Here is a 13,722-nt window from a genome sequence, read left to right as displayed (position 1 = left end):
TATGAGGTGGTGAGTTCGACTCTCATCATCCCGACCCCATACACCTTGGATCTAGGCTAGTGTGAGATTTGCTATGTAAAAAAATTTAATTTATCAATCATAGGCCATACTGCAATTTGCCCCCTCTCAAAAAAAATAAAATAAAATAAATTTACAATTAAATCACTACATATAGACAATCGAGAAATACAACACCAAAATTTAAAATAAGCAGCACTCATTCATTAATCAATCAGACACTAAAATAAATCAACTTGAAAAAAGAAATTTTCAATCGGAATCATCTTTAGGGTTCTCATCACCACTATCATCACTATCTTGAGATTGCTGAGCCTGGTGGTTTTGATGGTGGGCCTGGTGGCTCCGCTCCAAATTCATACCCAACTCAACCCTACCACCTCCTCCACCACCCCCATACGCATTCATTGAGCCCGAATTTCCCATACTACCCTCTGAAACACCCAACCCCAGCTGCTGAACCGGATGCGCTTGCGGCACCAACTGAACCGGACTGAACCGGCCTCCACCAGGGAACTCCAACGCCCCTATTCTCTGGACCGGCGGGCCCTTGTACGGCCACATCTGGTGGTGCTCCGCCTGTCCTCCACCCACCAAAGTGGCCGCCGGAACCATCCAGAACCCGTTCCCACCCGCCCACATCGCCTGTGCTGGGAAAAAACTCGATGAGTGGAACGAACCGGGTTTTGGGTCCAACCCCGGTTCGTCACCCTGGTCTCCGGTTCTGGCCGATTTGACAGCTGGAGCTGAGGTCTCGCTTGCTGTACTTGTCGGGTTGCGAGCGTCAGCGAAATCCCCGTAACCGCTGCCTCCTTGAAACCCTAGCGCGGCGCCGTGGATAAAAACCGGGGCGGACTTAGCGCCGCCGCTGCGGAGGGAGGCGTTGAGGGTGGAGAAGTTGGCCGGGATCGTGCCCGTGCCGGTGGCGGCGACGATGGCCGGCTCGGCCTGCTGGAGGAGCCACTCGACGGTCTCGCCCTCGGACTTGTGGCCCAGCTCTCTCGTCAGCTGGAAGACCCTGGCGGCGCACACGGCCGGCATGCGGATGCGGCGGCCGCGGCCGTCGACCTTGGTGTGACGGTCCTTGGAGGACTTTTTGGTAATTTTGGATGTGGCGGCGGTGGAAGTAGTTGTTGAGATTAGTAATCCTCCGGATTTTTCTGTGGGGATGGAGCCCATGAAGGGGCCGTGATGGGGTCCTCCGGGGTCTGATTGAATTCTTTGGAGTGGAACCGGGTTGAGAGAAGATTCTTCTTGGTTCTTCTGCCTGGGTTGGTCTGAACCGGTATTTGAATCCATGAGTTTCATGTGGGTTTCAGAGGAATCAAGATCATACTACCTCTCAAGACATTATTGGCCAGTTGACAATACCCATCTACTCTAGGGAGAGAAACTTCGGAGATTAATCTGCAAATGTTTTAGAGCCAAAGTGGAATTGGTGGGTTTCTTCTTCCTCTAGCTCTTCTTGCTTTGTGGTTGACTGCTGTCTAGAGAGAGAGAGAAAGAGATATAGAAAAGTAGGTTAAGGAGCCCACCAGGTAAAGGACGAGGGAGATAATCAGGGTTAATATTACACTTCGTACCCTTATAATTTTAAGAGAAATATCGATGTGTTACATGTGTATACAGTTTTGTATTCCTGACCTTTTACTATTGTGTGTTAGTACTCTTGTACTTGGGTCAATGAATTAAGGGCTCGATTGCCTCTTTCGAAAATGGCCAAAAAAAAAAAAAGTTTTAGAAGTCAAAATTCTGGAAATAAAAAAAGAATTCCTTTATAAACTTGGACACTCTTTTAATATCTACATTTAATAGAAAAATTAGAATTCAAAAAGTAAGAGATAATATTTTGTACTAAACGTTAAACATGGAAAGAAAACAATGCTACATTGAATTGCATTTCCCATATTCACTTATAATTTTCAACTACCATTCCACAGTGACTTGGGATGGAACTACTATAGCTTCTTAAATCGGGTCTTAAAAGAGAATTTATGAAGTTTTTATATTCATTCTTAGATGATACAAACAAAAATGAGATCTAAAATAAATAGAGACAATCATTAAGGCAAACGAGGCAAGAGATCGACTTGATTATAGGCACGAATTGACTTTTTGTAAATGACATAATAAAGGAAGCTGTTACGGAAACCGATGGTACGCATCGATCGTGTGTGCCGACGATATGTGGGGCCCACTCAGGATCCCGCACAGATGATCTGAGCAGTTCAATTATTTTAAAATAAAAACCCTAATGGACTCTGTAAAAAATCAGCTCCATTTGATATGTTTAGGTGCTCAATCCAATCTTTCCATTTTTTTCGATTTTTCAAAACTAAAAAGATTGGATCGAGCATCTACACATATTGGATGGAGTTGATTTGTCAAAGCCCCACTTGATTTTTTATTTTAGAATTATTGAACGGCTCGAATCATCCATACAAGGTTCGGAGTGGGCCCCAAATGCCGTCGGTATGCCAATCGATCTCCCCCCATCGGTTTCTTTAGTTTTCTTGCATAATAAAGCAAGTAATCAATTCCACACAATCACTTTATGATGTAAACTGAAATCCTATTTTTATACCACCCCGTACCATTGATTATGATTAGTATATATACATATTTTTTAATCCTAGTATATATACATTTAGAAGAGAAATTTTCATGTGTCATACCTTGTACGATCACGTAATTAAACGGTAGTTACACACAAGATCGACATTTAAACTTGAGATGAGATGAAGTGAAAGAGCATTAGAAGGGGAAAAAAAAAGGTGTAAAGTGAAATTGTGGTGAAAGAGAGGGGTGAAGATTGGAATTACATACATGGAATTGGAATCCAATCAATGTGTAGGTGTAGGTGTAGCTGGGCTGGGCTGGTGGGGTTGATTAGGGTGCTGGTGGGGTTGAATAAGTGGCAGGTGGGCCCCACTGTGTGGGGGTGGGGGGACCTATGACTTCGCAGAAGCCCCACGCGTGGGGTCTCTCACAGCGATAAATTACTGGATGCTGACACACCGTCGTGCTCCGACCCTCCACAATTGTATTCTTTTTGAAGAGACCCTCCACAATTGTTAGTAAAAGGGAAAATGATTTTCCCGGCTTTTCTATTTTGAGAAATGATTTTGCCGCTCACTTTTTTGTTAACGTCATTTTCATGCAAGTATATTTTTACACAAAAAATATACTTGCAGGGGAGTGACATTAACAAAAAAAAGAGTGGTAAAATCAACGGCCTTTCTTTTCATAGCCACACTTTTCTTTCTTGATACTGTATTTTTCAAGGGAATTGAATTTCAGACTTTCTTTTTTTGATATTCATGCTTTTTTTGTGTGTTAAAATTGAATTTATACATTATAAACTTATAATGAATTTATGGATTTCATTATAAATTTATATAGTATTCATTTTGTAAAATCAATGGTACAGATTGTCAGCTAATCATTTTTACAATTGCTAATTATAATTCAAGATTATTATTTACAATTCAAAATCCAAAAAGCAATTGACTTCTAAATTTCTAGATTTCAAATTCACATATCCAAAGGAACATTTATTTGGGAGCGTTTTTTTTTTTAATTTCAATTCTGGAATTGTACATCCTTGAGTATGATCAAAATAAGTATAATAAACATGTGAAACTATTTGAATGATCCGTGCAAGAGATTTCCCCACAAAGTAGTGTTTGGGGTAAAAGTTAAAAAATAGATTATGATGTATTAATTTTTAAACATGTTAGAAATGTACTAATTTTTGGAAAATCCTCGGGATACAGTAGCCTTTTTGTTAAATGTAAAAAGATAAACTAAAATGAGAATGTAAAAGAGAAATGATTTTCACACTCTCTTTTTTTATATTCGTACTCACTTTTTTTCTTTTAGCAAAAAAACACTTTCATCACTAAAAAACAAATAAAAGAGTGTGAATCATATCGAAAAGGGAGGTGTGAAAATCACTTCCATAAACTCCTGGGTCCGTTTGAATAGAGTGAAGATACAAGAAATTGCAAGAAAGAGAAAATAATGACTTTTTTTGGTGTTTGATTAGCATGAAAATACAAGAAAGTATAAGAAAGTGAATTTTCTTATACAACTCTTTAAAATGTACATAGCTTCCATTTTTTTTGCTAAAAACACAAGAAAACAAGAAAATAAATTTTTCTTGTGAAAGTTGTTACATATTATTACATTTTTCATTATGTCCATAACTTTTCCTTTTTCTATCATGACCCATAATGTATGTCAAGAGTACGTTAGTAAATATTTTTTTTCTTGCAAGATTCTTACAAAAAAATTCATTTTAACCAAACACATGTAAGAAAATAAAATTTCTTTTCAATTTTTTTCTTTTATTTTACTTTATCTTATTTTCACTTTCAAGCACAATTTTTTTTCTAATCAAACAGATCTAGAGTCTACAGTTGGTTCCAAGATTATGCCCGCATCTTTCAATTTCAAGAATATAGTCTATCATAATATATTTTGTAATTTCCTCCCAAAACACCAAAATTTGTAAGTACAAATATATGTGTGTCACTGTGTGTGTGGTTAATTCTTTTTTTTTTTTTTTTTGAAGGAGAAAAATACCCACTATCCCTCTCTAGCAGTAGTAGTACAAATTCCAGCTAAAGGACCAGCAGTAAAATTGATACTCCTATCCAGTAGGTAGGTAGGTACGTGGATCCGCAATGGAGAAAGAGCAGGGTAAGTAAGAACTAGAAGAGTGGTGCTGGAGAGGCCAAGAATTGGGGTAATTAGGGACCCGGGGGCTCTTCTGCCCCCGGGCAGAAGTCCCTGCTCACACGCCAAAACGTTGCCGTTTTGGTTAAATAAAAAATTTCAATCATTCATTTGCAATTTTATAAAACAGAAACGTGATTATGAAAGTTTTAGAGACAAAATTTGATTATGTATGTTTAGAATAATATGATCAGAATAGTAAGATCTTCACATCCGTTCAAACAGATTAAAAATTTGACCACTTAATTTTTTAACCATATTTTTTAATATATAAACTGTCTCAAAAAATTAGTGCTCAAATTTTCATCCCGTTTGAATCGGTGCAAAAATCTTGTTATTCTTATCATATTATTCTGAAGGGTCGTAATTCATTTTTATCTCTAGGGCTCTCATAATCACATTTCTGCTCCATATGGTCCTAAATAAAGAATATATACTTAATATGATTGCCCTAGAGATAAAAATGAATTACGACCGTTTAGAATAATATGATAAGAATAATAATATCTTTGCACCAATTCAAACGGGGTAAAAATTTGAGCACTAATTTTTTGAGACCGTTTATATATTAAAAAATATGGTTAAAAATTTAAGTGGTTCAATTTTTAATCTGTTTGAACGGATGTAAAGATCTTACTATTCTGATCATATTATTCTAAAGACATAATCAAATTTTGTCTCTAAGGCTCTCATAATCACGTTTCTGCTCTATAGGATTGTAAATTGGTAGTTTGAATTTTTTATTTAACCAAAACGGCCACGTTTTGGCGTGTGGGTAGGGGCTCCTGCGCCCCTGGGGCAGCAGAGCCCCCGGGTCCGGTAATTAGGTGGCGTTCCGTTTTTTTTTTTTTAAACTTTTTTAAAAAAGAAGAAGATAATTTTAAACTTAAATATAATAAAAATAGAAAATAAATTTTTGATTTTTTTGGTACCGTTTAAAAAATCTCAATGAAATCTATCAAACAAGATCTATATTGATAGAAAAATTATTTGCGTAAATACATAATTTTTGAGCTTGAAATTACATTTTTTTTCTATCAAACTAGAACATGGCCTTAATTACATTGAGAAGATTAGAAGAGTGCAAATTGCCCAAAAAAAAATTGATAATAAAAAAAATTCCGATAAACCAGACTAAGCTCTACAACCCTTTTTATGAGTTTGCATAAGGTGAGGTGGTCTCGAGGACAAATCACTACTGAGGAGAATTAGCTCTCCAACTTTGGAATCGTAAATCCCGCCAAGGTAAATCGATAAACCACTGCGACAATATTCCCATTGAGGTTATGCAAATTGCTCATTGCAATTCAGCACCAGGGGTGGGAGGATGAGGAAGAAGACGAGGAAGAAGGTCTCATTTCACACACAAATCCGATGTAAAAATGATAGAACCACACCCAAGTCATACAGCCACACACTTAAGGTCTCATTTCCCTCTTCCCTTTCGCTTTGTATGATTCCCATGGAATTTAATAAACTATTCACATTGATTTCTCATCATTTCTTGGTCAACTCCACCCGTGTCTCTTTCATTAGCCTTCAGTCAACTCATCATGGCCGGTCCAATGGTAAGCCCAACAAGTTTTTGGGTTTGGGCAACTCCCTGAGCTAGGGCAATGTTTTTTGTTTTTTTTTGTGATGGTATATAATATATATATTTTTCCGAAGAAAGTAAATAAAAGAGGCTTTCTGGTTGTTGGTCAACACCGTATTCTAAATGCCAGGGGACGTGAGTTCGACTTGGGAAGTACGTTAAAATTTTCTCTTCTCTTTTTAGGATACATAAGTATATATACTTTTTGAGAAATATGTTATAGAAAGGATGTTAGTTTGTTGGTTAGCAACACATGCACTTGAGGAATGCATGTTCAACTCTTTTGCCCAACATTTGAAGGTTTTTTTTTAACCTTCTCAATGAAACTAAGGCTCTATTTGGAACCTAGGGAAATAATAGAAATAATTGAGAAGGAAATTAGAGAAGAATTGAAAGAAAAATTGGGAAGAAAGTTGAATTGAGATTTGAATTTTTTTATCCTTTTTCTTAAGAACCAAATTAACTAGGAAAATGATTTTTTTTTTAAATTTCTCTTTTTTTCGCTTCTTTCTATAAGTCCACACACAAAGCCTAAGATTATGTCACTAAATATCTTTAGCTACACTTTTGGAATGACGTTTTTGTGACAATGATAAATTTTTGTCACTATTATACTTTAGTAACAATTTTTGTATGTCGATGCAGGTCAATTTTCTTGTAGTGTGATTTCAAGAATTAGCTTAATAAGAAGATATATTTTTTAAACCGGATCGTGCTAATCATAAAGCACTGTAACAAGGGTTTCATTTTAATTTTGATTTTTTGGTGTAATTTAAACTAAAAGCACAATAAAACCTTAATTTGTTGTTTCTGCTCATATGTTTTTTAATAATTTTATGGCTTAATAATAAGTGGGCAATCAAGTTTGGGGTTGTGCTTGTTCAATTCAAATGTCGAGGCCGGCCCTGCTCATCACCTTTCAGTAGTTCTCTTAGGCAAATGCTATGGTGTCCCCTACCCAAAAGGGGACACTGGTTATGCCTCCCAAAGGTTTAATGTTATGCCTTCAAGTGATTATGTTATGCCATTTTTAAATATTGTAATGTCTTCGAGTGGTTATGTTATGTCATTTTTTTAAAAATGTTATGACCTAATAATAATAATAATAATAATAATAATAATAAATGTTATGCCATTTTAATAGAGTGATGCTACAGGTACCGACGGGGTCGGTACCGAAATCGTAGGGACGACCGTGCCGGGCAGTCTATACATATATACACGAAAAAAGGGTGCTCGGATCAAGCACCTTACACACCTCGGATGCCGTTGATTCCCGCATCGGCCCCCTCATTTTTTTTTTTAGAATTTTTGGACGGCTCGGATCGGTGGTCCGGCGGCCGGAGACGGCCCGGCACGGCCGTCCCTATGATTTCGGTACCGACCTCGTCGGTACCAATATCATTTCTGTTAAAAAATGATCCACACAATGGTATAACATGTTATGCCATTTTGTGATTTGTTATATCGGTGGTGTCCCCCAAAATGGGTGAGACACCATAGCACTATCCGTTTTCTTATATTGCTTTTCCTTTTTATAAAACCTTATGGAAGTTTGACTTTGTAGCAAGTGTAGGTTAGGTTAGGACACTAAATCCAAAGCTGCATCATATAGGGGTTTTTTTTTTTTTTTTTTTTAAGTTTTTGCTCGGAACTACATTGATTTGACTGCATATAGTTTGTTTGTATCCGGTAGTATTTTTGTTCAATTCAATGTAATTAATTGATAATAGGTAGAGTAGTCTTGATGTAGATTATATTAACCAAGTTTGAATAGCTTTGGTGAACAATGTGAAATAAAGTGTCACGCCCTCGATTTTCAGCTAAAATAATAATACATTTTCCACAAACAAAAGTCTTTCTCTCTAACTATATTGACCCTTAAATGTCATGTCAATCCAAACAACGAATCAAAGTCTCTTCTTCTTCTTCTTCTCTCTATTTTTTTTTTTCAAAAAGTCTCCCAAACGTTTACAATTAAATGAGTTTCATAATAATCGAGGAGAGGAATTTATACATGGCTTTACATATATTCTAGCCAAAAGGTACAACCTTCAATTTCGAGTAAAGTACATAACATGAATTAGACTAGATGATAAACACTTAACGATACCAATGAAGCTCTCAAGACGTCTCAATGTGCACTCCATGCAACCCAAGCTAAGTGCCATGGCGAGTACCTGAAAGGATAGGGTGAGCTACACTAGCTCGTAGAGATATCCATACCTAAATTATATGCAGAAGTGAAGACAGACATCAAGGAAAAACATTTTTTCTGAAAGCATATTTGTTTTATCAAAAAGTAGAACACAAATACCATACCCATGCTGGCAAATATTTAACTCTATTTATCAAATACTGACGTTTTCATCCACACACACGAATGTACTAGAAACCTCAGTTTACCCTTACTACCAAATCGATCTTTACTCTTTCAATCTCCATTTCAGTGACCCACAGATTTATCTGAGTTCTTTAATAAAATGTTTTCTTTCTCTTTTCTTAAACTAGCTAACCTCTCACCAAAAATACACACTACGCTTGTAGAGTTAGAATATGAAGTAATAATGACACATCGAACAATACTGCACATCGACAATAAGGAAACTCACCATGAACATGCAAAGCTTGATACACAAAATATACTCTTTTTACGTATAAGTATTGAAAAGTCTTTCATGCTTTCTTCTCTTTCAATACTTACAATGAAGTTATAAAATCCCAATCCAAAGTCAAGCCAACACAGCAAAAATAATCTATGCATTATATTAAGCATTTCCAATTTTTCCTTTCCTTCAAATGCTCAAAAGAATGATATTAAACCACGAACTCAAATCAAGTCCCTAATAAAGGAAATTACCCATAAAAGTCGATACGGAAAATAACAAAGCCCATAATAGAATAACCAACCAAATCGAACATTAAATTTACTCAACACCGAGACATAAAATTATATGAGTAGCTCACCAATGCAATCAACCGACAACCGTACTAGACGTCTCTAGCACATGCACTTTACAGGCTACTAACCCAAAGGACGAAGCAACCTACCCCGCGCGGGTTTACGGACTTTCACCGACGGCGTCACAATTGACCCGAGTAGGTTTACGGACTTTCACCGACAGCGTCATAATTGACCCAGTAGATTTACGGACTTTCACCGACGGCGTCACAATTGACCCGAGTAGGTTTACGGACTTTCACCGACGGCGTCACAATTGACCCGAGTTCCCCGGTGACCCAACTCAAAATCACTAAACTATTATATTCCAAAATATCCCAAATACTTGGCCTTAAAGCCCAAATCAACTAAAATCGACCAAATTTCCTTGAATAACTTACCCAAATTCATCGGAATGAATGAATGTAGAACAAAAATTCAATGAAGTCTCAACAATAAAAACATTAGCTATGTACGTGTATTCAACGAGTATCCCAAGCCATATATCACGAAATTTCTTTCACCCGTTACTAAATGCAAAGAGACAAATATACTTGGTATAGACTTGTGCCCATATAAATTACTTCCATTTCCTCAAACACAGTGTGCATAAACTAGCTAATATCCTCGTATCACTTAAATTCATGATTTTGATCACTTAAAAGGTGAACCCGCTACTAATGAGGACCAAGTATGCCAAAAGCAGTAAAATATCTACTCTAACCATGAATATCTACAAAATCCCTCACCAAAAATCATGTATAGCACACAATTCCAAACATATAAATTAGGGCTTGGCTCATAATTTGATTACTCTACCAAAAACGCGGATTAAGTGCACACCAAGGCATATACACTCGCTTCAAGCATAGGGTTTAGACACTCGATAATGTACTAAGCTACCACATAAACAAGCATAGAGAGAGATCCCTAGATTAAAACTCAGTTCTTCCAAAACCCCCAAAAGTCCCGGCACACAAGGCACCACAAATTTCTTTGAACAAATTTGCCGTACTCTCTTAGAAAAATCATAACCTTTTCATCTTAAACCCAAAAATATTGAAACCGACACCAAACGTTGCACCACAACAAGCACTACACTCAATAAAAATTTCAAGTTCAGAAACGAGAGGAGGTTAGCCCAACAATCAAAAGAAAAACCGATTCGCAATCATTTTCGCACCAGTCAACCAACCCTGCTTTAGAAATTCACCAAAAATTGTATACTTAAAAAAATTACTTGATTCCAACGCCAATCTCTTCTTAACTTAAATATGCAGCTCCTGTAAAAGACCCAAAGCCACCCAAAGCCACCCAAAACGTTCATCATGCCCAGAAAGTTAAAAGAAGACAGCCACGCACAGATTCGCGCATCCAGCAAACAGCCAGTATTCAAAAATTCATAACTAATTGTGTGATTATCGGTTTTGCATGATCTTGGTACCGAAATCTTTGTATTGAAACATACTTTAACAGTTATGAAGACACCAAAAATTGGTTCCTAGCAAAAGGGCCCCCAATAGACAGATTACCAAAACCCACGAAATTTTCTGCATACACTAGATTTATTCAAGACTCAAAATAGATGAACAAACTTGATTCTTGTATATCAAACTAACACTTAAACATGTAAAGAAGGCAGGAGATCCCTACTTCGAAGGTTGAAATTAAAACCCCAAGAATCTCCAGGCGAAACCTCTCCTGAAAACACCTCCTCCGAGCTTTCCAACGCGGTCAAAGGCTAGAACTCGACTCTAGGAGAAGAATGCTCCAAGATCCCTTGGTTAATTTGAGATTTGGGGAATAAATTTGGTAAGGGTATGAGAGAGAGAGAGAGAAGCCGCGGGAGAGATGAGAGAGTGGCGTGGGTGTGTGTTGTGTTTACTGTGAGAGAAAAGAGAGAATTATAATTGAGGAGAATATTGAGGAGAATTATAATCTTCGTGTTGTGTTTACTGTGTTTACATGCATCCGCTTTTTCTCTCTCTAAAATGAGAGCTTCTCTCTCTAAATGAGAGCTCCTTTTCCCTTTATGGGTATTCTCCTACCCTAGTGGGCCTGTCTTATCCTTCCCCTGCCGCCGTCCCCCTGTCCCTCCCTTTCTCTTTACCCATATTCCTTCCGCATTCTCTCCTCCATTTTATACATCCCCCTGTCATCTCCACCTTTCTTTTGCCTTTTACTTTCTATCTACCTCTTCGTTTCCTATCTACTCTCTGTACTTGCTCATCTATATGGCCAATATTGAGGTTTTGGACCTTGAAGAAGGTAGTGGGGAGATTACCAATCTCTGTCTCTTAGGAAAAGTTCTTAATCCTAAACCTCTCAATGTTCTTGCCATCTCTAATATCTGCAATACCGCTTGGAAAACTAGGGCCCCTTTCTCTGTTGTTCCTTGGAGTAACAATGTTTTCCTCTTCCGTTTCCAAGACGAAGAGGACAAAGCTTCCATTATCCGTGATAGCCCCTGGTCCGTCAATAATAGCCTTATGGTTCTTCAGAACCTCATCAATGGTGTGGCCATTCCTGATCAAATCTTTACCCACAGTCCCTTTTGGGTGCAGATCCATGGTCTCCCCATAGAGAAGATGACTCAGAGGAACGCAGAGATCATTGGGAAACGTTTCGCTAAGCTTCTAGCTATGGAGTCATCAGCTGATGGTCTCCTTTTGGGAAGAAGCTTCCTGCGTGTAAGGGTGGAAATAAAGATATCAAAACCCCTCCCCAAAGGGTTTTGGCTTTGCAAGAGCACTGAAGCTGGTCATGATCTTTGGATTTCCTATAAATACGAAAAACTATCGGACTTCTGTTATGATTATGGAAGGTTGGGACGTGACAACAGAAGCTGCAAGTTCGTATCAAGAAAAGAAGGTACCAACTCCGGTTACAACCCGGAGATGAGAGCAAGCTGGGTGAGGAGATCTCAGATTCCGGTCATTGAATTCAAACACCATGATGATAAGACAGAGGGTGAAGCAAATCAGGTGGTTGAAAGACAGCCAGAATCCTCCAATACTGATGAAGAAGCGCGTGGCAATGGTGTTTTGAGTAAGCGCGTGGTGCCACAGGACAACCAACAACGACAACAGTCGTTTGAGGGAGCACACACGCCTCGATATCACGACACCAACGTCGTTCTGGAAAGGACAGCTATCCCCACCCCAATTGGGACAGGTATAATTTCTCGTATTCCTATTTTGGATGCTTTAGGGGCATTTGAATTATCCACTCTTAAAGGGTCGACCCCACCACTCACCCTTAATCCCTTACCCGTTTGCCCGAACCTAACTTCTCAATCAACCCATACCCATGACAAACCTTATTTTGTAACCGAGCCTCCTGATAGTCCTAAATCTCCCAGGCCCAAACCAGCTACCCCAATACTTCTCTCAATTCAACCCAAAAGCCCAAATCTGAGCCCAGCCTCATCTGACCACATATATCCAGCTAGCCCCCCTATGAGCCCAAAAACTACCTTAAACAACCATCTTATGGACATTTCCCTTTCTTCTGTGTTCACCTCTCTCAATCTTAAGAGAAAAGCTGTTGATACCAGTGATGAAGAGAGAGATTCTAAACTCTTTCGTCTATGTGCCCCAGAACCAAACCCTAATCCCCCTACCTTAAACACTAAATCAACCTTACCAAAAATCAACCACAAACCGAAGAGAGCTTATACAAAGAGAATTTTGAAATCCAATCACCCTTTTGATAATTTTGAAGAAGCTGTCCTTTGTGACGTCCCGATTGGGGTGGGCAACCATGATGGAGTCAACCTTGGTGATGTTTCAAATGAGGGGAATAACCCTAATCTCGCTATGGATAAAGGGCGTGTGGCTGGCCCTAAACAGCCACTTCCCCAATGAAGCTCTTAACCTGGAATTGTCAAGGAATTGGGCGTACTTTGACAACCCAGGCTTTAGGTGATTTAATTCAAAGAAATCGCCCCTCCATCATCTTCCTGATGGAGACTAAGAATAATAAGGTCAAGATGGAGACCATCCGCCGTAAATTTCATTTTGACTTCAGTTTTTACGTTGAACCCGAAGGGCTAGTTGGAGGGATTGCTTTATGGTGGAATAACGACGTTTCTATTGATGTAAAGATTGCTCATAAGAATTTGGTGTAGACTGCTATCTCTACTACAGTAGATTCGTCAAGTTGGGCAGCTACCTTTGTTTATGGTTGCCCAACGCATGCTGGGAAAGAGAAGGTGTGGAACGAGTTGAAGGAGATTGCAAGCTCGGAGCGTCTCCCTTGGTTGTGTGTAGGTGATTTCAATCAGGTACTAACTGTTGGCGATAAGTTTGGAGGTAATCTTCCTGATTCTGGTAGAATACGAGCTTTCAATGACATGTTGAATGATTGTGGATTAGTTGATTTGGGTTGTAAGGCGCCTAGATTTACTTGGAGAAACAACAGGGCTGAG

General features: G+C 38.4%; 1 protein-coding gene across 1 annotated transcript; it reads right to left on the bottom strand.

Annotated features, from left to right (window-relative positions):
* Positions 1-136: 136 nt before the first annotated feature.
* LOC131330158 (transcription factor TCP23-like) lies at positions 137-1,541 on the bottom strand. The gene has a single exon (XM_058363653.1). It carries the CDS (start codon positions 1,324-1,326, stop codon positions 271-273), a length of 1,056 nt encoding a protein of 351 aa, XP_058219636.1. The 5' UTR covers positions 1,327-1,541; the 3' UTR covers positions 137-270.
* Between the last annotated feature and the right edge of the window lie 12,181 nt (positions 1,542-13,722).

The sequence above is a fragment of the Rhododendron vialii genome, chromosome 6a, assembly GCF_030253575.1.
Source record: "Rhododendron vialii isolate Sample 1 chromosome 6a, ASM3025357v1".
NCBI classification, from domain to species: domain Eukaryota; kingdom Viridiplantae; phylum Streptophyta; class Magnoliopsida; order Ericales; family Ericaceae; genus Rhododendron; species Rhododendron vialii.
This window is presented reverse-complemented; position numbering and strand designations above follow the sequence as displayed.